General features: G+C 37.9%; 1 protein-coding gene across 1 annotated transcript in view; it reads right to left on the bottom strand.

The window, feature by feature from the left end:
* Positions 1-4,347: 4,347 nt before the first annotated feature.
* Positions 4,348-24,494, bottom strand: part of LOC113071644 (NACHT, LRR and PYD domains-containing protein 12-like) — a 75,768-nt gene continuing 55,621 nt past the window's right edge. Inside the window, exons 6-9 of the mRNA XM_026244952.1 lie at positions 24,282-24,455; positions 9,953-10,087; positions 9,219-9,265; positions 4,348-5,363 (exon numbers count right to left, since the gene is read on the bottom strand). Of these exons, the coding sequence (XP_026100737.1) occupies positions 4,837-5,363; positions 9,219-9,265; positions 9,953-10,087; positions 24,282-24,455 (883 nt within the window). The 3' untranslated portion in view covers positions 4,348-4,836. The remainder of the gene's footprint in view (positions 5,364-9,218; positions 9,266-9,952; positions 10,088-24,281; positions 24,456-24,494) is intronic.

Raw genomic sequence — 24,494 nt, 5'->3', positions numbered from 1 at the left:
TTCATCAAAAGGGGAGCATAATCTGTAGTGCTGGCCATAGACTTTTTTTAATGTAGGATATTCCAGGTCAACCTCAACTAAACTAATCACAAGCAATTTGTGAACATTACACAGATGTTAATGATAACTAAATAGCCTGTAAAAGCATTTTTCACACAATTTTGTTTTAAACTGCAGGACTAGTAAGTAATAAATAAATAAAAAATGAACTAAGTACAATCTTGAACATACACAACTGTTTCAGAAGTTTGGGATGGTATGGTTTTTTTGTGTTTTTGAAAGTATTTTATGGCAACCACAGTTTAATTTATGAAATGAATACAATTCACTACAATTTAAAATAAGTTTTCTATTTGAATATATTTAGAGAAGTAATTTATTCCTGTGATGGTAAAGCTGGATTTTCAGCATCATTACTCCTGTCTTCAGTGTCACGTGATCTTCAGAAATCATTCTTATATTCTGATTTGCTTCTGAAGAAACATTTCTGACTATTATCAGTGTTGAAAACTGCTGTGTTCCTTCACTTTTTCAGGATTCTTTGATGAATAAAGTTTTAAAACAGTACAGTGTTTGAAACAGAAATGTCTGTTTTAACTTTTGATAAATGATAAGACAGTGATAATAATTGAAAATGTTTATTGAGCAGCAAATCAGAATGATTTCTGAAGGATCATGTGACACTGAAGACTGGAGTAATAAAAATTAGCTTAGATCACAGAAATAAATCACATTTCACAATATATTCACGTAGAAACTGTTGTGTTAAATTGTAATATTTCACAATATTACAGTTTTTTTTACTTGCTTTTGATCAAATAAAGGCAGCCTTGTTGAGCAGAAGAGACTTTTCTCCAAGACGTAAAAAAAAATCGTACTGACCCCAAACTTTTAACGGTAGTATAAATTACAAATATGATGTTCCACCCACTGAAATGTGTATTCCATTCTAAAGAGATGCCTGTTCCACAAATATTACATTTACAAGGATCACATGAAACACTTCATGAATAAACTGATTTTGAGAGCATTAGTGGCAGTGTGTCGATTTTTGTTTATTGATCGGTGAATTGGAAGTGGATGTGCGTTTATTAAACCTACTTGTGATTAAATCAGATATATAGAGCAAAATAAGCTCAAATTGAGGCAGCAGCATCTATGGTGCATGGCCTGTAGTGAGGTCACTAAATTCTAATACCAAGAATTTATCAAAGTCCACTAAAGGAAGCAAAACCTATTGGTATTTTACTTTGAAATAGCCTTCCTAATAATATTTGGGGCTTGGACTCTTTTGTTGTTGTTTAAATTAGATTAAAATACATAGTTTAGTATTCACACAACACATCTAATAACCATGCACTCCAGTTATATGTGATTAAATAAATAATATTTTGTCTGAAATAATATGAACAGCAGCAGCTATTCTAAACTTTCTCCTTTTTATTTCCTGTTTCTATCTCAGGATGTCAATCCCAAGGTTTCTAGAGATTACACCAGCTCCAAACTGAATCCAGACTCACTTGTGAAGACTTCAGATGACACCAACGCTCACAAAGACTACAGACAACAACTGTACATGAACTACATGTCTACATGTCCCCTTTTATTTGTAAGCAACACTCTGCAGGATGATGCAAAATGAAATGACGAGTTTTGACGAAATGACACAATGCAGCATCTAAATGAAAACATGCTGTTTTGTATCAGTTTTGCAAATAAACGGTATCTTGGAGAAAGAATAAATTGTTCTTTTACAAATGTTACAAACAATATAACAAAATACAAAATGGATTGCATTTTTTTTTACTTACCCTTTAAAAATGTTGAAAGATAATGTTAATGTTAACTGAATACAAAACTAGAGACTTGTTTAGTAAGATTTTATCAGAAATATTTTAGAATTTTTATCATGCAATTTAAAACATTTTAATTGCTTAATTATTGTTTGCCTGGTTTTATTTTGTGTTTATGTAACTCTTTTTAAAAAGTTCTTGGCATAAAGTTAGCCTGCGATGCTGACAGCACTGAACACATGACTTTTTATTATGAACTAGAAGATGGTCTTCCCAGTGAGTCTCAGTCATCTCTGGCTTTTTAAACTGTAACCTTGAAACATGCATTTTCTTTAAACCTACTTTGAAATAAGTATTGTGAAAAAAGTGCTATACTCATACAGCATTTAACCATGCAAGTACTGTAGGAATTGTTATTTTTGTTTTTACTATGGTTTTAATGCAAAAGCTGTAGTAAAATCATGGTTAATTTTCGAAAGACTACCGAATTATCCACTTTTGATCAAAGCATCTGGTAAATGTTAATGTATTTGTACATGTAATATGAAATAAATGAAAATATTAATAAAGTTGCGTCTGTTCTTGAGAGTGGTGTGTATTGTTTTATTATAAACCAGCGGTGGTAGCCGCGGGTGATCCGTAACGATGAGCAAAACGCCTGTGAACCGCGTCCACGCAGAGCGGCCGGGATGTATCGTCCCAGCATCGGCCGGAGAGCATTTCCGATCAGAGGCCGACGTCGCCGAGACATCTTGCCTATTAGCAAACGCTCCCTGAGCGATATCGTCCCGATGGAATTTTGTAGGTCGGCTCGACATCGGCACAACGTATGTGTGCTGTCTGGGAAGTGAACTTTCCCAACACTGACTGTAAGATTACATTTGTTTGAACGCATTATTGCGAAAGCGATTGAGTGTGAATCTGTTTAAATCATGCTTTAACTCGAAAATAATCAGTAAAAGAAACAGACTAACTCTTAACATCCCGCTCGACTCTTGCAGTCAACCTTCTGATCAAGTTAAATATGTTTAACATGAATTTTACTCGCGATAAGAAGCTCATATTCAAGTGTTTGTGCAAAAATTATTAATGTGCATTACTGACAGGGAGGCGCCGTCTCATCACTTTAATTTTTCATGATAATGATAATGATAATTTTTTAATTAACATAATATCGTAGTGTCTCACATAGGTAGGCTACATTAAAAATATATCTACAGAAAGCTTGAAATGTTTTTAAACGAAAATGAATTGTGTAATCTGTGAATGTTGCATTTCTCTCGTCAGAGAGAGCCAGCACTGTGAATATAACCAAAACATCAGTCCTATATAAACCGGTTCAGCAAGTGAAAGCCTCATAAGACACTATCCATATGAAAGAGCAATTCACACCTTTATCTCGACCCCCACAAGCCATGAATAACTATCCAAAACCCAAGCCCCTCCAGCTGAACAGAATTCGGTCTGTGTTTTGGCTCTGAGGAACGGTGTGTTACTGGGCTGAAACATGCCTGCACTACACTTCATAATTTTCTCGCAGCCCATATTATTATTTTTTCAAGACCATAATGATAATAACAAATCATCAATTAATAATTAATAATTATTTTACGAAAATCATTGTTATTTGTGATCGTGGATGTTTGCGGGAGGCTTTAAGACCAAGCGGAATCCTCTGTTCCCGCCTCAAAGCGCGCGGGTCTCCGAGGCTTCACTGTCTGCGGTTTGACTTCACTGAATCAGATTGAGGCGAACTTATTGATCATGAGCCCAACATTTAGCAAGGCAGGAAAATTCTAACGGAAGGAAGACGTATATCATTGAGCTAATACTGTTAAAGAGAGAGAGAGAGAGAGAGAGAGAGAAGTCTAGGACTATTCTTAAACTTGGAGCTCATTATATTGAAGTACAAATCCAAACACCAGAAACGTTATGTATTTTATGAATAATGAAATGTTATGAAAATTATGAATTTTATTTATTCACATGCTGTATGGTTGAAATAATATTTTAGTCCACAACTTTAAGTTACGTTGTTTAAAAAAATGCTTTATTGGCTAATGTTTCATAAACCTTCAGTTGTTATGCTCCAAAATCCATGCCATTATTAATTTCACAGTATTTTTACCACCTAAATGACTAATCTTTAAAGTCACAATTCTATAATGGTCAAAATTACTCAGGCCAATGGTATTTTTTAATGACATTATTTTATTATTAAATAATATAAAATAATATAAAATAATAAAATAATTATTGCAATTAGTTTTTTTATACTGGTATTAATTTTTTATTACATTAAAACTTATATGATAAATATTAATACATGCATACATACTTTTTATTTAAGAGTACAATGTTGTTATTATAATCATAACATATTTCTTGATTGGTTTGTTATAATACAAATAATTAAAACAATCATATTTTTGCTGTTGTTATCAACTCAGCAAATATTATACATATTTTATCACATTTTTACACATTTAGGTAAATAAAAAAAACAGTAAATAAAAAGTAAATAAAATCACAGATGAAAGAGATCCCATAATAATTGAGTACAGCTTTTCTGTAGTTACAATATATTTTATTAAATGCTATGATGAATGTTTTATTTTATAATGTCAGAAACTCTCCTCTTGTGAGGAATTGATTATATTCATGATACAAACATCAGTTCAATTCAATTCTGATCTCAAGTTCATTTCTCACCATGTTGTATTATTTATGAAGAAAAAAAAACAGAGAAAAATGTATTACATGTACTTTTCACAAACATGGTCCATGAAGAACTTTTCAGTTGAAAATAAAGTTTGATAGAAATAATACAAACTAAAATAAAAACACAAATGAAGACACACACACAAACTGATCTTACTGTCTATAAGAGGATTTCTGATACATTTATTCTGTCTGTTATTTCAATGACAGAAAGTCAGCCACAGTATTAATGTCATGAAGAGACTAACATCTCACTGTTACTGATTTATCATGCAGCTAAAAGCATTATGAGTAGAATCTCTTGTCAATCTCTTCTGATTCATCAACACAGTGTAACTGATGATCCATAAGAAAAAAAACCAAACCCAGGATAGAGCGGCTGAGTGAATGTGGTCTGGACTGTGTGGATTGTGCATCTCATTGTTTCAGAGATGCTGTAGAAGGACAGAGTTCCTGCTCTGTGATCCACATACACTCCTATTCTTCTGCTAATAGGCTTCACAGAGAGATCAGCCTCTATGTTATTGTGTTTGAATGAATAACTGTCAGGAGTGCAGATCAAACTCCAGGACTGATCATTACATCCAAACACACACTCCTCATCTACCTTCCTGTTGATTCTCTCATATGACACTGATATAAACACACATTTATCTCCATTCCACTCAATCTCCCAGTAACAGCGTTCACACACACTCTCTCTACACAACACCTGATGACACTTATTAAATCTGTCTGGATGATCAGGATACGACAGTTTCTCTTGCACACGTGCCACCTTTCTGTTCTCCTCAGACAGAATGAGATCAGTGCTTGCTGTGTTTGGATCCAGTGTGAGAAAACAGGCATCTGAACACAAAAACAGAGACATTTAGAACAACAACAATAACTAGAATTAAAAGTTAGTGAACTAACTTTGATGTTGGCTTGGCCATCTTGGCCATGGGGCAAAAGAGCCACAGTACTTGTGTGCACAACATTCTTGAGTTGCCCTGCTGCAAAAAAATAAAAAAAATAATACCATAAAAAATACACCTGCAACAGTCTTTTTCCATGGTCCCTTTGTTTTCTTTTTTAATAAAAAGCCTGGGCTATGATAACAGCTACGACAGGGTTGTCTAGCTGGATGTGAAATAAGTCATGCCTATTTTTCTCGTGTATGTATTTCACAGTCCTGTCACCGTCGCATTGTGGGCAACGACACACTCTGAAACAATGCATTTTAAATCAAGGAGATCAAAAGGGGTCCAAGCACAATGGTGTGTATAAATGATGCAGTTACACAATGGACATGTATCTTTACAAGTAAATTATGAGTCCTTTTGTGAGTACTATTATATGCACAACATGAAAATAGATAACTATCAGTGTCCTTTCTTCACTTTTTCAGTAATGTGTGATAACTTGATAAAAATATTGGCAATACTATTAAAATATGTTAAAATTTAATATCTAGGAGATGATGTTCAAGTCTTTGAACAGATGAGGTGTGCTATATTTTTTCTAACTTATTGGACTTACGGTTTTAATAAAAATAAATAATAAAAATCATAAAAATCCCTTAGACTTTAATTGTCAGGATGTTCAGATGAGCCAAGCTCCAAATCCCATTAGACTCAATCAAACTTTGCTTCTATTAACTATTTCTAATCAATTTAAACTCATTCAAACTCGTGTAATATTTCAAATGTATTTATGTGCATAAATAAAACATTTATAAATATTCATTATAATTTTTTATAAACTTCAATAAGGCCCAATATAGTAATAATGCTAAAACTATAATCTCCTAAATACCATTCAATTTGACTCTATTTTCACGTTGTGCATATAATAGTACTCACAGAAGGAATCATAATTTACTTGAAAATAGGATATTTATGTATTTATTTGCAAGAACTGCTTTGTCTCTAAATATAGCTTGAAGTATTTAGTATTTATCCTGTGGCGCCATCGTGTGGACAACATACTGAAAGCAGCTGGTGAATGCAATCTCTTTTAATATTCAATCCAGCATCAATACCTATTTTCGATTTATTTCTCAATAGTTTATGTTCATGTGTTTTCGTTTATATTCGCCAAGTTATTATGAATTTTTAAATAATCGTGTACTTGATTTGTCCGATCTACCGATGAAATGCCTTAGGCACTGTCCTTTGAAGCTGGAGAGATGGACTTTTTTTTCTTCCAGTATTCATAAGCTGTATCGCTCTGATATTTCATTTTGCACACATACACAGCTAAAAAACACCTGAATTCTGCTCTTCTTGTGTTCTAATGGGTGGATTGTGTGAGACATAATTTATTAATGAGATCTGACCCGATAATAATAACATATGTTGGTTTAGCTTGTCAGTGTGAATGAAATGTGTATTTATTTGTCCGATCTCGCCCCAAAACACGGCTGTCATGTGACTTTTTTTCCCTTCACAATGTCAAATATTGCGTTTTGCACACATACACGGCACAAAAACCCCTGGATTTTGCTCTTGTTGTGTTCTAAAGGGTGGATTGTGTGCATTCTGAATATATATTTTATTTTAAGATGCTCTTAAAAATATATATAAATGACTTTACCACAGGGAACTACACTAACTTTTTCCACTGGTGGCTCTTATCAGTCACCACTTTTTCAGTTACTGGCACAAAACATAATTTGGTCGCCCAAATTATTTATAGTAATTACTGGATAAAAATGAACAATAATGAAACTGTATTGCATACAGATGTGCTTTTTGTTTTACTTGCCATCTTTTAAACCACATGCCTTGTTCTATTTCTTACAGTAGACACAGTGCATTGCTCTGTCTTGTAGCTGGGGTTAGAGTTGTACAGAAAGAAAGTATACTTGTAAAGAAAGAAACACTTAAGCAAAACATGGTCAGGTCCCTAATTATTATTATTTTTTAAATCAATTTCACTGGTAGCCTACAGTATAAAGAATTTTTGGGTATAATATTTCACAGATTTCACACACTATTTTTCCATACTCACTTACATAAATGAACTAGTGGCCTGCACCCACTAGTAAAACAATTCTATCTGATTTTTGGATTGACTTTGGATAAATTCTTGTACTACAAGGTAATTAAGTCAAGACAGTGATTGATTTACTTTCATTTTCATACATTAAAGACACTGGAGCAGAGCTAGTCAATTAGACGCGGTCGCCTTAAGAGACAAACGCATCCATTATAACGATACACATCCGATTTTTTTGCAACTCTTTACTTTGACTTAAGATATAAACACATAATCTTTCGAACACACTTTCCAACACGGGTATTTCGACATATTTTGTATGTATTTGTTGTCGGTACAAAAGCAAGATGAGACGCGTCTCTGCTTGCTCCCTGAACACCAGAACACCGCGCTGCTGAATTGAGCTCTTTCGCTTTTCGCTCTTTTTTTCTGTTTATTTAAACTGCGATTCGTATTTGTTCGTTCAGGTGCAGGAGGACGTGAACGTCCTGAACGAGAGCTCAGTTCAGTGTTGCTGTTCGCGAGACGCGGCTCTCTCTCGCACCGAACACAGCGCGAGCCACCAGCTGCTCAGTTCAGCTTTCCCGCAGCGCGGGGCTGAAGCCAACTCGATGTGTTGAATGCTCGGAGCATGTTATAAAACGTATTCTTAAAATACACATTTCTGTTTTAATAAATGCTCATATTAAATCATAGCATAACACATAAGTAGGTACAAAAATAATCAGTGATGCAAATGCTGATGCATTTTTGCAATGATGCAAAAAAACATTTTTGTCGCAGTGTAGCTCCCTGCTTTACCATGTTATGCAACGCTGAGCATCGCAGACTTTCAGTCTGACAGAGAAATCTCACAAGCACATATAAACACTCATTTTCATGTGTATAATATATTCTTCTAATTGTTTTGTGCCGTTTCGCTGCAGTGTTTTAATGTGACAGGCTGTAATTTCTCTGTGGACTTCAAGTGTTCAGAGAAATACATCGCTAGCTCGCGGGCAGTTGGCTGCCGCGAATATATCATGTTATTACTTTAAACAGTTCAGAAACATCTGAATTTAGCTCTTGGTGTGCTCTAACGTGTGGATTGCGTGCAATCGCCGTTTTAAAAGGTCTTAAATAAGAATAAATTCGCTCGTTGTGAGCTCTAAGAGACAATGCCTCCAGCAGCTGACCAGCCGTGATTCTTCTCTCGTCTGACTGGTCTCTGCCCAGAAATAAATTATTAATGAGCCCTGACCCCTGTAATCAGATATGTTGGTTTAGCTTGTCAGTTTGAGGGAAATTGTATTATTTACTTGTATTTTTAACCAATGTAAAAGTGAAAGTAAACAAAACTCCGGGTATTGCAACCAGTAGGGGCGCGATTTTTCTCAGACAATGGAAGTCTATGGGTAATGAGTTTTTACATTTAAAAATTAATAAAAAAAAAACTTTAAGTCTGATCATTCTGAAAAGATATAGCAACCTGCACCGCTCTATCCCGCAGGTGTCTGCCGAGTTTGGGGCTTGTGGCTTTAAAGCCCTAGGAGGAGTAGCGTTTAGAATTTCTGTGTCAGAAAAATAATAATAAGAAAAAGAAGAAGTTTAAATAGCATAACAGTATGTTGGCTTGTTGCCAAGCCAACATAACTAGAGCTGTGTGTGCATGTGTGTGTGTGTGTGTGTGTGTGTGTGAGAGAGAGAGAGAGAGAGAGAGAGTGAGAGTGTGTTTAGACATACATTTCTGTAGTCCTGCTGTAATCCTGGATTCTCCTCCATGATCCACACTAGAAAACACACACAGAGTCACATTCAGTCAGTGAACAAATTGCTGTTGCTATGCAGTTACTATATAAGGTACAAGGGTGGTTGCTAGGGAGTTGCTATATGGTTGCTAAGGTACGTGATGTGGTTGCTTTGCAGTTGATAATGTGTTGTTATGCAATTGCTTAGGTACTCAGGGTGGTTTCTAGGGTGGTTGCTATACAGTTGATAACATGTTCTGGTTGGTTGCTATGTGGTTGCCAAGGTACACAACATGGCTGCTAGGGTGTGGCTGTGCAGTTGCTAGAGTACATGGCTTGGTTGCTAGTAAAGCTGTGTATCACCAGTAAAGTCACAATACGATAAATATCCTGATACACCAGTTTTGTAGCCAGTTCAAAAAAGAGTTAAAGTAATGTTTTGTTGTTAATTTGTTTTGTCTGAGCTAGTCTAGTTAAGGTTTTACTGCTCAGACTAGTGCTCTTTAAATTTGTTGTATCGTTGAAGCCTCTAAGACCTCATATAGACATACCCAGAGACACTGAAAATGTCAACAATAAAACCTAAATCTCTTCATAAATTTCGGAAATACTAGAATTTGTTCAGTTAGCATACTCAACATACTTTAATTTGTCCAGTTTTTCAGAGAGCTGCTTGATTCCTTAAAAGTTTAAACAATAAAACCTAAAACCTTTTCCTGCTGGACATACTTGATTTTATCCAGTTTTTCTGAATCTCCAGGGTGATTATAGCTTAGATCCAGCTCTCTCAAATGTGAGGGGTGTGAAGTCAGAACTGAAGAGACATAAGAAAATCCTTCCTCTGTCACCATACAGCCAGACAACCTACAAAAACATACAGCAACAGTCCACATCACTTTAGTTTGTTTGTTCTGTATATCACATTTTGTGTTGTATCCTTTTTGTATTTAACTGATAATTCAATAAAAAGTATTGTGCACAATTTGTTGTCATTGTGATCTTGTCAGTTGGGTCAATGTTTTTTTTTTTTTTTTTTTTTTTGTTTATTGATTTTCCAGTGACATAACAAAATCAAGAGGTAACAAATCGGGTGTCAAGACAGTGTCAAGTACAACTGACAAGAAAAAAATAAATAAAATTAAAATAAGAAAAATAAAAAAAATTAAATTAAAAATCAGATAAGGAATAATAGTAATAGTTTAAATGGTATAATTTTCTTTAAAAAAAAGGTCAAATGTTGAATATTCACAGAGACAATACAGACTTTATGAATATGTGCAATTAGCTTGTTTGTGTACTGAAAATCTGTTAATATTATTTTAAAGAAGAGCAAGCAATGCGCTGAGGAGGTAGGAGTATAGAAACATATGCTATTCACACAAGCCTCATTGATACTAATGAGCTTATATGAGGACATCTCAGAGCTCAGCATCAGTTAACAGTCATTTGACTGGTCAGGCTGGATAAAGCATCCCTTCTAGCTTCAAATTACTAGATCTAATATTTATAATATAATTTTTACAATTTCTGGATAACTCCTCAGACAGAATGAGATCAGTGCTTGCTGTGTTTGGGTTCCAGTGTGAGAAAACAGGCATCTGAACACAAGAACAGAGACATTTAGAACAACAACAATAACTACAGCTGTGTGTGTGTGTGTGTGTGTGTGTGTGTGTGTTCAGAAATTGAATTTGTGTCTCAGTATAGGTATCAGTGCAACTTACTTGGGGCCCATTTAATTTTTTTCCCCCAAATTACATTTACATTTTTCTAGACTCTGTTTTAATTGTTAAATTAATAAATATTCAGTGAACTGGGTTTGGTTCTTTTAAAACAAACTATATGTGAAAACACCCATAGAGTTTCAGCAAATTAGGCAACCAATTAATAGTGAGTCTGTACTAGTGTTGCACGGTGCACCGATACTTCAAAAGTATCACAATTCTCGGAAATTAAAAAACGTCGCGATTCCTGAATTTATTAGTATCGATACTTCAAATAATGACTGCGTTCCAGATTTGTAAGAGGCGTATTTCATGTTGGTGTGTGCAACGCACGCTTCCAGTGCCTCCCTATGCACATCTGTGTTTTTCTCCTAACGCAAGCAGCAAAAAAGCACTAGAGCGAGATGTCTACATTAGTGGCTTTACTAAACTGATTTGGCTTTACTAAAATGTGTGCATAATCGCATTAAATAGTTGAAATAAGTTGTTCAGATGAACAAAGCACAAGGTTTTCTTCCATAATTAACATTTTAATTGTTTGGTCAGACAGTTCATATATAATATTCACATTAATCGGGGATTAAACGTGGAGTTATGTTCTGTATGTTAAATATTAAAACGAGCATATCTGCAAAAGCACCTATAACTGCGCTTTGTATCTGCTGATTGCTGCTCGAGATTTACATGCTTGGCTCACTGACCCTGTATTGAGAGTGAGGAGTCACGTGTCAATTTGTGTTGATTTGGGAGGGGTCTGAGCCGATCGGCCATGATGGTGGGACACGCTATCAGTTGCCAGGGGCAATGCCTTCAGAACTTCACAGAGGCGCGACTAAACATTCCAGAGCGCTTTAATTTTTGCGCATTATGTAGGTGGAATAGAGACGGATCTACGAATACAAGAAAGAAAAGAAGAAAGTAAAGCACATGCAGAAAGATAAGGCGAAAGAAAGGGGACTTTACAGGAACAAGCTCACACCAAGCGCAAAACAGTGGTATTTGGAGAAGCTCTCAGGCATCCAAAATATCGACCCATACGAGCTCCCTGCAGCAGCACAGAGACCTGGACCATTTACCTCTGTGCACACATATGGACATTGTGAATTATCTTGTTTACGATGTAAGTCACCTTGCATTCACGCTATTGATGGCTTTAATCTAACAAGGACATTTACATCTTGCAATCACACATTTAACTACCCTAGCCAACCCGGAACTGATTTATCCACTTTGCAGCCCCCAACGCAAAAACCTGGTACAGTATGTGTCATTGGGCTAAAAATCAAATTACAACTAAACATACACAGCTTTAGCCTACATCAAAACATGTTGGAAATGTTGGTATACATTGAACATCTCGTTACAAAAAGTTACTTTGTCAGTTAAATGCAAAGTGTGATTACAACACGCTAAAATGCATTTGAATAAACTTTGTTTATTAAAAACGCTGTTTTCACCACCTGGAGACTTGTAGATGGACCCAGCCACAGCAGAAAACTTGTGGCTTTTAAACTCCTGCATTGTGTAGTAACTTACACCAAAAACTAGATAATTCACAATGTCCGTATGTGTGTGTGGATGTATGTTCCAGGTCTCTGTGCTGCTGCAGGAAGCTCGTATGGGTCAATATTTTGGATGCCTGAGAGCTTCTCCAAATACCGCTGTTTTGCGCTTGGTGTAACCTAAAACAAATTTATTCCATTGTTCCTATGTTTTCCATATGTATCGTGAGAGGTACTGGAGCAGTTTTTTAATGTAGCAGTAACTTCCAGGCATGGTAAAACAGTGCGGAATTGCAAAAACCTCCTCCACTATAGAGTTAACAACACATGTAAACAATCCTGTTTCACCACCGGTGTCCTGCCAACATGGCGGAGACTGTGATATCGAGGGAAGGGGCTCTGTGCTATGACGATAACTCCTCACTCTCAATACTCATTCATTTCATTCATGAACGAGATGTATCAGTTCATTACACTCGTTCACGAACGAGAAGATCACTCGATCTCATTCAGTGAAGGGCGTTTGGGTTCACTACATTCAACAAATCACATGCTCCGTCACATCTTGAGTAACTCTTTGACAGGATGAAACAGTTCACAGAGCTGTTCACGAGCTGCGCATGAGCTGCTAATAGCGCTGAGCTCGGGCGCTGCTGTGGAGGGAGGAGCTTCAGTGAACGAGAAATATGAGTCTAGTAGCAACGTATCTTCCATGATGTCCCCGATGCGCGGGTCCGGGTGGGTAAAGAAATGTTACTTTATTTGCGGGCTGGGGCGGGCCAAATAATTTCATAAAAGCGGGACCCGCTGGTTGGGAAAAAACCCGACCCGCCCATCACTAGGCTGCGTGTGCGAGCACAAGTGATACTGTGGCCGCCGGTTTACGACTGGAAGAAAAAGATGACGCTCAATAAAGATGACGCTAATTAACGCTCAGCTTAAAGTTCAGAATCAAGATAAATTTATTACTCTTATGTTTCTTATGATGACTGAGATAATAATGCTAAATTTATTCTTTCTTTACCTTGAATGTCATTGCTCTATTTTATTTTTTATTTTTCATATTTTGTTCAAATGTTTAATATATCTGCTGTTCATAAGTTCATTTATTAGTGTGTTACATGATTAGAATGTTTTCCCAGTTTTAAAATAAAGCACATCAATAATATTTGAGAGTGTATTTTCCCTTTTCAGGAAAAGTATCAAAAAAGTATCGCAATTCTTTCGCAATCGCAATCTAATCGCAATTCTTGACTAGGTTTCGGTATCGAAACAATAATTTGGGTATCGTGACAACACTAGTTTGTTATTATATGAAAAATAAAAATCTTAATTACAAATATTACAAATATATTTACATTAACATTATAAATTCTAATATTTATGTATTTCTTAATATATTTGCTTGAAATCTTTAAAAATAGAGTTTTTAGTATTTCATAAAGTATAAAAATATAAAATAATTCAATATTAATATTTTAGAAAACCATAAACAACCTGAAAAGTTAGTGATGCTTCATACATTTATAATGAGAACTGTTTATAAATATTTTGAAGGTGTTTGGAGCATGTTTAATTATCAAATCCATGTTTAAGTGACCCAAACTTACAGCGCTGGTAGAGATGAGTTCATGTGGAAAAGCATTTACTGCAAACTGAATCACTCTGAGACTTGAGTTTCTTGTTTTTCAGTGCATACTGTGTCACACCTCACTTGTATATTGCATATGTACTTGATCATACATTTTTATAATTACATCATAACCTTTGAAATCTGATGATTACAATAACCAATATCACATTCTCAAAACCATGCATTGTTCGAATTTATAAGTTCTTGGCCATTTGGCAAGTAAAACCCTTTTCATATACTTGCCAAAGCTGTGTTAATTTTGGACACTAGCTAAGATGCTAAGGGTGTCCTGCTAGATTCTATGCTGCTAGCTCATGAAGTGCTGTCAGAAGTTATGTATAGAACATGCAGCAGTTTTGCAGCTTGTTTAGTAACTGTTAATGGCCATTTCAATCTACAGACTAGGCATGGGACGACAACTGCATGGTATACAATGGTTTGGAAAAGTCACGGTTTCAAATCCCCCCAAAAATTGTCATGACAATTAAAAAAACCATCTGCTGGATCTCAGGTGTCTTTGCCACTGTTTGAGTGTACGGAGAAAGACTGTGTTTGTGTGTGTGTGTGTGGCACACTTGCACTCTCTATGTCCTTATGTGAATGTGCACAAATCCTTGTACCTCCCCACTCCAAACTTAATCCAGGAAAGGTGAGCATTTCTGCATCATATCTTGGACTGAAAGAGGAATGTGTAGAAAGTGAGCATGTCTTCAAAAACATTTTGAGCTGCAGGTTTAATGACTGCATTTTTCATTCATCCACTTTTAAATTAATTTTTACAGAAATTGTTTTGATTTATGTTTATTGAGCTGCAGGGTTAGGCTCACTGAAGCGACTGCACTTAATTTAAGAATAATTCAATTGTTTATTTAAATCGTTTAGCCTGACATGTTTACGGTTTCAAAATGTTCTCTGTTTCCTAAAAATAAAATGTATTGTGTTCAGTGGGGAAAAAGGTTGTTTTTTAGCCAGACATTTAAAAATAATATATTTTAGAGCTGTAATCGCAATACAGTGATACTGTGATATTTTTATCTAAGGTTATGTCACGGTGTCTGGTCTCTGTTTCCCTGGGTCTCCACTGGTGGTCTCACTTCCCCATAGGCACCTCACCGCAGGCACTACAATTCCCACAAAGCCATGGCCCTTCATCAGAGTAATTGCACTCCTGTTAATTGCAATCAGGTGTCTTTACTTGATAGTCATTACCCTGCCTATATTAATCGGTCTGTTTCTGTTTTTTTTCATGGAGTCCTTACTTTCCGTCACCCAGTTTCCTCACGCTCCTAGTTTCTAGTTCCTATTCCTGTTCCTTTCCCTGTTTGTTTGCTTGTTTTGGATGGATTTTTGGTTTTAAAATTCATCAAATTAACCACCCTCCGCCAAGAGGGGAATGAGGTGGGTGGTATGGCATAAGTGTTCTGGACCCTGGCGGATGGTATGGGATATAATGATGCGGCCCTAAAAGACATTTTCAACACCGGTCTGGATGACCCGGTGCCAAGAAAGGAAATGGATCAATTGGACGCTTTTGATTTCTGGGAATTCATGTTCTACCTACAACATCAGCCTCCGTGGGATGACCCAGCCACACCTGTCTCTCCCGGTGGGATGGCCGATTCTAGACCGGGGTCTACAAACAGGAGGACCGCCGGCCCAGCGCCACAGCACAAGATGGCTGCCAGCCCAACGCCACAGCACAAGGTGGTAGCCAGTGCAGCGTCACGGCGCAAGATGGCCACCTGCCCAGCACCACGGCACAAGGTGGCTGCCAGCCCAGGGCCACGGCACAAGATGGCCACAAGCCCAGCTCCACAGCACAAGATGGCCGCAAGCCCAGCTCCACAGCACAAGATGGCCGCAAGCCTGGCACCACAGCACAAGGTGTCTGCCAGCCCAGCGCCACAGCACAAGTTGGCCGCCGGTCCAGAGTCATGGCACAAGATGGCCGCTTGTCAGCGCATCTGCACAAGATGACAGCCACAGTTGACCCTCCAGAGTCGAGTCAGGTTCCCGTTGACCCTCCAGAGTCATGTCAGGTTCCCGTTGACCCTCCAGAGTTGAGTCAGGTTCCCGTTGACCCTCCAGTGTCAGGTCAAGTCACCGTTGACACTCCAGTGTCAGGTCAAGTCACCATTGACACTCCAGAGTCAAGCACTACCACAGTTCAACTTCAGGAGTCAAGTCACTGGTGATCTTCAAGGACAAAGTCAAGTCACCGGTAATCTTCATAGGCAAAGTCAAGTCACCAGTGTTCTTCATGGGCAAAGTCAAGTCACCGACTATCTTCATGGGCAAAGGCAAGTCACCATTGATCTTCATGAGCAGAGTCAGGTCACCAATGATCTTCATGAGCAGAGTCAGGTCACCAATGATCTTCATGAGCAGAGTCAAGTCACCATTGATCTTTCTTTTCTCCTCTCCTCTCTCTCGCTGCAGTTTTTTACAAGTTCATGAAATAACTGCATTAAGAATATTTCATCAAGCACGGGGAGTAATGGCTTCTCCTGCTATTGTTATTTGCACCTCTTGCCACATGTACAGTTTATCTATCTCTGTTGCAGATGAGGGATTCACATGTGATAAATGCAGGGAATTATTTAGGTTGACAGAGAAGATTTCAGAATTAGAGACACGCATCTAAACTTTAATTGAGGACAGTAAGAATGTTAGGGCTCTAGATAATGCTTTGGATGCATCAAGTTCAGGGATTCCTGTACATTTTCCGGGTTCCGGCAGAGCCCCTTCAGCAGGGCAACTGGGTGACAGTGAGGCAGCGTAGTCGTCGGTCAAAACACCGCTCTTCTGTTCGGATCAAAACATTAAACAGGTTCTCCCCACTCAGTGATGCACCCACTGAGAAACCTGATAAAAGTGTTCTAGTTATTGGTGATTCTATTGAACGTGAATATAGAGACACCAGCCACCATAGTCAAATGTTTACCGGGAGCCAGAGCGCCCGACATCTTGACAAATTTAAAAGTGTTGGCTAACGCAAAAAGTAAATACACTAAGACTGTTTTTCATGCTGGCACTAATGATGTTCGACTTCGCCAATCGGAGATCACTAAAAATAACATTAAAGAGGTGTGTGAACTTGCAAGCACGATGTCAGACACTGTAATATGCTCTGGTCTCCTCCCTGCTTACCATGGTGATGAGATGCATAGCAGATTGTCATCACTCAATGGCTGGATGTCTAAGTGGTGCCCACAGAATAACATAGGTTTCATAGACAATTGGACGAGCTTTTGGGGCAGACCTGACCTGTTGAAAAGAGATGGTCTTCATCCCTCCTGGGGTGGCGCAACTCTTCTCTCTAGAAATATGGCAAATAGTCTTAGTGTTTATATTTGACTAACTGGGGCCCAGGTCAGGAAGCAGACAGACTGGCTAAACCGACCGTCTGCTACTGCCTCGCGTCACAGAGGTTAGCTAATTCTCAGCAGGGCAGGCTTCAAGTATAACTTGTTTGAAGTAATAGTAAATCCCCTGTTATGTTTGAATTGGCTACTGTATACAGGCCACCAGGGCACCATACTTTATTAAAGAGTTTGGTGATTTTACATCTGAGTTAGTTCTGGCTGCAGATAAATAGTTGGTGATTTTAATATCCATGTTGATAATGAAAAAGATGCATTGGGATCAGCATTTATAGACATTCTGAAATAATTGTCGAAATAATACTCTAGATTTAATATTGTCACATGGAATTGATATCAATAGTGTTGAAATTATGCAGCCAAGTGATGATATCTCAGATCATTATTTAGTTTTGTGCAAACTTCATATAGCCAAAATTGTAAATTCTACTTCTTGTTACAAGTATGGTAGAACCATCACTTCTACCACAAAGGACTGCTTTTTAAGTTATCTTCCTGATTTATCCAAATTCCTTAGCATATCCAAAACCTCAGAACAACTTGATTATGTAACAAAAACTATGAACTCTCTCTTTCCTAGCACTTTAAATACAGTTGCTCCTTTACGCATAAGGAAGGTTAAGGAAAACAGTTTGACGCCATGGTATAATGAGCATACTCGCACCCTAAAGAGAGCAGCCTGAAAAATGAAGCGCAGCTGGAGGAAAACAGAACTAGAGTTATTTTGTATTGCTTGGCGGGAAAGTAACCTATCCTACAGAAAAGCATTAAAAACCGCTAGATTCGATTACTTTCCTTTTTTTTTTTTAGAAGAAAACAAACATAACCCCAGGTATTTATTCAATACAGTGGCTAAATTAACGAAAAATAAAGCCTCAACAAGTGTTGACATTTCCCTACACCACAGCATTAATTACTTTTTGAACTACTTTACTTCTAAAATCGATACTATTAGAGATAAAATAGCAACCATTCAGCCGTCAGCTACAGTATCGCATCAGACAGTGCACTATAGACCCCCTGAGGAACAGTTCCACTCATTCTCTACTATAGGAGAGGAAGAATTGTATAAACTTGTTAAATCATCTAAACCAACATGTATGTTAGACCCTATACCATCTAAGCTCCTAAAAGAGGTGCTTCCAGTAGTCATAGATCCTCTTCTGAATATTATTAATTCCTCATTGTCATTAGGATATGTCCCCAAAACCTTCAAACTGGCTGTTATTAAGCCTCTCATCAAAAAACCACAACTTGACCCCAAAGAACTAGTTAATTATAGACCAATCTCGAATCTCCCTTTTCTGTCCAAGATACTAGAAAAGGTGGTATCCTCACAATTATATTCCTTCTTAGAGAAAAATGGTATATGTGAGGATTTCCAGTCAGGATTTAGACCATATCATAGTACTGAGACTGCTCTCCTTAGAGTTACAAATGATCTGCTTTTATCATCTGATCATGGGTGTATCTCTCTATTAGTTATAAGTAATTATTGGATCTTAGTGCTGCGTTTGACACAATTGACCATGACATTCTTTTGCACAGACTTGAACACTTTGTTGGCATTAATGGCAGTGCATTAGCATGGTTTAATCCTCTTGGCGCCACGGTCGAGTTTACTCAACAAGATGCGGCACTGAATAAAACAGCCGTTTTGTCAAATAGGGTGTTAAATTTCATGCGACCTCCCCTGCACCAGATAGCAGACATGTAATACTTCATCTCTGACTCAAAAAAACATCATGCTTCTATACAAAATCGTCGAGCTAGAGCGCATTGAATCAGTGTGAACAAAAGCGGAGCTAGTGTGAGAGTGGGGCATTTTATCAGACCAATATTGTCAACGTCAGCGAGTATTGGCATTAGATTATTATTATTATTATTATTATTATTAGCATTATTAGCACAGTACTGTAGTGGAGACTTTGTCTAATACCACTGGGTATGTTAGATGAGGTCGAAGTATTCATTGGACAGTTAGGAGGCAAGGTGGGGAGTTGCAATGACACATGCAAATTAGATGGGAAATTGTAATCCCTACATAAACATTGGGTCATCCTTAATATTTTTATAATTGACAGAAAGTCTCTATCTTTTATCAATTTTAAGATATAGCCTTATGAAATTAAGAGGTCAAAATCGAACATTTTATGAGAAAACCTCTGGCGCCTAAATGGTTAAATTGTACTTATATGATCAGTTCGTAGCAGTGAATGAAGATGTATCATATCGATCACAAGTGCAGTATGGAGTACCTCAAGGCTCAGTACTAGGGCCGCTACTCTTCATGCTTTATATGTTACCCTTGGGAGATATCATCAGGAAACATGGTGCTAGCTTTTACTGTTATGCTGATGATAATCAGCTATATATTTCTTTGCGGCCTGGTGAAACACCAATTTGAAAAACTAATGGAATGCATAGTCGATATAAAAAAACTGGATGACGAGTAATTTCTTACTGCTAAATTCTGAAAAAACAGGTGTTAATTATAGGACCTAAAAACTCTGCTTGTAATAACCTAGAAAACTGTCTAAGACTTGATGGCTGCTCTGTCAATTCTTCGTCATCAGTTAGGAACCTAGGTGTGCTATTTGATAGCAATCTGTCCTTAGAAAGCCACGTTTCTAGCATTTGTAAAACTGCATTTTTCCATCTCAAAACTATATCTAAATTACGGCCTATGCTCTCAATGTCAAATGCAGAAATGCTTATCCATGCATTTATGACCTCAAGGTTAGATTATTGTAAAGCTTTATTGGGTGGTTGTTCTGCACGCTTAGTAAACAAACTACAGCTAGTCCAAAATGCAGCAGCAAGAGTCCTTACTAGAACCAGGAAGTATGACCATATTAGCCCAGTCCTGTCAACACTACACTGGCTCCCTCTCAAACATCGGATAGATTTTAAGATATTGCTTATTACTTATAAAGCCCGTAATGGTTTAGCAATTGAATGAGCTCCTTTAACATTATAATCCTCTACATCCGCTACGTTCTCAAAACTCAGGCAATTTGATAATACCTAGAATATCAAAATCAACTGCGGGCGGCAGATCCTTTTCCTATTTGGCACCTAAACTCTGGAATAACCTACCTAACATTGTTCGGGAGGCAGACACACTCTTGCAGTTTAAATCTAGTTTAAAGACCCATCTCTTTAACCTGGCTTACACATAACATACTAATATGCTTTTAATATCCAAATCCGTTAAATGATTTTTAGGCTACATTAATTAGGTAAACCGGAAACACTTCCCATAACACCCTATGTACTTGCTACATCATTAGAAGAATGGCATCTACGCTAATATTAGTCTGTTTCCGTCTTATTCCGAGGTCACCGTAGCCACCAGATCTAGTCTGTATCCAGATCAGAGGGTCACTGCAGTCACCCGGATCCAGTACGTATCCAGACTAGATGGTGAATCAGCACCTAGAAAGACAACAGAGACCAGGAAAACTAGAGCCCCAGATACAGAACCCCTGTAAAGACCTTGTCTCAGACGGCCACCAGGACAAGACCACAGGAAACAGATGATTCTTCTGCACAATCTGAGTTTGCTGCAACCTGGAATAAAACTACTGGTTTCGTCTGGTCAGAGGAGAACTGCCCCCCCCCCCCCCCAACTGAGCCTGGTTTCTCCCAAGGTTTTTTTTTTCTCCATTCTGTCAACGATGGGAGTTTCGGTTCCTTGCAGCTGTCGCCTCTGGCTTGCTTAGTTGGGGTCACTTCGTCTACAGCGATATCGTTGACTTGATTGCAAATAAATGCACAGACACTATTTAACTGTACAGAAATGAAATCACTGAATTCAATGATGAACTGCCTTTAACCCTTAGGGGACTAAGCCCTTTTTGGTCCGTTTTCTCTATTTTTACATTTCGGCTTATAAACCATATGTAATGAGGATGGACCACCATGTATTTGGTATCAATGGATTCAGAAGACCCTAAGCTACCATAAGCATGCATGCAATATGTCTATAAAGGAAGTATGAGCGAAAAATTGTACAATAAACTAGAGAATTTCAAAGACGAAAATGAGATTTTTGTCATTTATTACTGAAAATCCTACCTCACACAACAATAGTTAAAAGTTTTTGACCCAAAAATATATTTTTCAAACTCTTTGCTTGACAGAAATGGGTTAATGTTCAATCAAATGTGTAAAGATCAATTAAATAATTAACTTTACACAGTTCTAGGCGTTTTTTTTTTTTTTTTGGGACTAAGCCCTTTTTGGTCTGTTTTCTCTATTTTTATATTTGGGCTTATAAATCATATGTAAAGGAGATGAAACACCCTGTGTTTGGTATCTATGGATTCAGAAGACCCTAAGCTACCATAAGCATGCATGCAATATGTTTATATAAAGGAAGTATGAGTGAAAAATTTTACAATAAACTAGAGAATTTCAAAAACGAAAATTAGATTTTTGTCATTTATTACTGAAAAACACACAATATAGAACAGTTTTTGAACAAAGAAAATATATTTTTTCAAACTTTTTGCTTGACAGAAATGTGTTATTGTTTAATCAAATGTGTAAAGAACAATTAAATAATTAACTTTTTTTAAAAACAGTCCTAGGCATGCCAGTGAGCAAATCAAGGCCTCTCCAGGCCTTTCCAGTAATTGTTCCAGAGCTTGTTCTGCCGTAAATCTTTTACTGCTTGCCATTTTGATAAAACAATTCTGTAATAATGCTGTATCTCTCTCGAATTTATCTCTTTGTGCTCGCTAACACTCCGATAACTTTCTGCTTTCTCCACGTGATGCTGATTCTCCGATCGCTCGAATTTAGCTCTTTGTGCTCGCTAATACTCCGATCGCGTTCTGCTTTCTCCACCCTGATGCTGATTCTCTGAACGCTTATTGATTAAATGTCTTTTACTTTAGTCCAGCCAGCTTTTACAAGGCTACAGCAGAGCTACAGAGTCCTCTGAATCGCTAGAAGACATAACCTTCCTCTGATTGGGTTAGAAAAAGACTCCTCCCAGCGGCAATTTTTCCATTGGCTGTTGCGTGTTGAATCTGCCTAGCACAATCGTTTTCATTGGCCTGTTTACGCAGTGGTATTGCGCAATAAGGGAAGTGTTTAATATACAAACTGGACACTGCTGTTTTCAGCGGAATCTGAGGAAGACGGCAAAAAAACCCGCATCTCTCTAGCATTAATAGTTTTTGAGATAACTACACATTTGTAAAAGTATGCCATTTTGGGTGGTACCGCCTAATCCGTCCCCAGAGGGTTAACTATAATTTTGCATTATTGACACACTGTTTTCCTAATGAATGTTGTTCAGTTGCTTTGACGCAATGTACACTATTTAACTGTACAGAAATGAAATCACTGAATTCAATGATGAACTGCCTTTAACTATCATTTTGCATTATTGACAAACTGTTTTCCTAATGAATGTTGTTCAGTTGCTTTGACGCAATGTATGTGTAAGGTGACTTGATTTGACATGAGCAGAGTCAAGTCACCATTGATCTGATCTTCCTGAATCCAGTCTAAAAACCACGGAACTACCAGAGCCTCTCCACGTCTCTGCAGAACTACCAGAGCCTCTCCACGTCTCTGCAGAACTACCAGAGCCTCTCCACGTTTCGGCTGAACTACCAGAGCCTCTCCACGTCTCGGCTGAACTACCAGAGCCTCTCCTCATCTCTGCGGAACTTCCAGAGCCTCGTCACGTCTCAGCCGAACTCTCTGAGCACTCAACTGATCCTGTCGTGGCCACGGAGGCCACCCTTAACTTGTTCATGTTCTCTATTTCAGACTTGCCTAATCAGACTTGCTCTCCTGTGTCTTCGATCCCACTGTGGTGGTCTTCTGCGCCGCCCGGGTGGGCTTCTGTCTCGACCGCATGGATGTGGTGGTCATGGCTCCAATTCCACCTTGCTCCACTCTGGATTCCTGCCCTGTCAGTTCGGCCCTGGGCCACTGAACTTTCTGTTCCCTCCTGGACTTGTGTTTTGTTTTCTTGTTTAATTTTTTTTTCTCTCTGTTTCCCTCTATGGACCTGTCCCTCCTCCGGTCCACCTCCCTCCTGGTTTCCTTGTTTTTGTTTCTTGCACTTCTTGTCTCCGTTTCCCTATATTACCTGGCCCGCCGTTCCTCCCCCTGGTCCTCCGCCGCTTCACCTCCCTCCTGATCTCTGTGTCCTTGGTCTGTCCGGGTGGAGCATCTGGTAGCTGCTCCGTGGAGGAGGGGGTAATGTAACGGTGTCTGGTCTCTGTTTCCATGGGTCTCCACTTGTGGTCTCACTTCCCCATAGGCACCTCACCGCAGGCACTACAATTCCCACAAAGCCTTGTCCCTTCATTACAGTAATTGCACTCCTGTTAATTGCACTCACGTGTCTACACTTGATAGTCATTACCCTGCTTATATTAACCGGTCTGTTTCTGTTTGTTTTCATGGAGTCCTTACTTTCCGTCACCCAGTTTCCTCGCATTCCTAGTTTCTAGTTCCTATTCCTGTTCCTTTGCCTGTTTGTTTTGGATGGATTTTTGGTTTTGACCCTCTGCTTGTTGGATTTTGAATTTGGATTACCCATTAAACTAACACTGCATTTGGATCTCTCGTCTCCTGTGTTTCCCTGGGTCCCCAATCGTAACAGGTTATCATACCATCAGAATCTCATGACAGACCATACATAACAGACCATACATACTACAGACATCTGTATAAATATGAATAAATGCCTGTATAAATTTGAGAGCAGATGCAAAATTTGTTGACAAGATTTAACAGCCATTTATTGTGGTAGCATTTTGTTAATTATTTTATGGAAACCATTACCTCAGTATCTCCAGCTTAGAGCTTGGACTCTTCAGTCCATCAGAAAGAAGCTTCACTCCAGAATCCTGCAGATCGTTGTTACTCAGGTCCAGCTCTCTCAGAAAGGTGCTTGATGATTGTAAAACTGATGACAAACTCTCACAAGACTGAGCAGTGAGACTACATAAGGACAATCTGAACAAGAATAACATGGTAACTATGTAAAATACATTT

Source organism: Carassius auratus, unplaced genomic scaffold (genome assembly GCF_003368295.1).
Source record: "Carassius auratus strain Wakin unplaced genomic scaffold, ASM336829v1 scaf_tig00007763, whole genome shotgun sequence".
NCBI lineage: Eukaryota > Metazoa > Chordata > Actinopteri > Cypriniformes > Cyprinidae > Carassius > Carassius auratus.
Note: the sequence above shows the minus strand (reverse complement) of the source record. Positions and strands in the feature narration are given on the sequence as shown.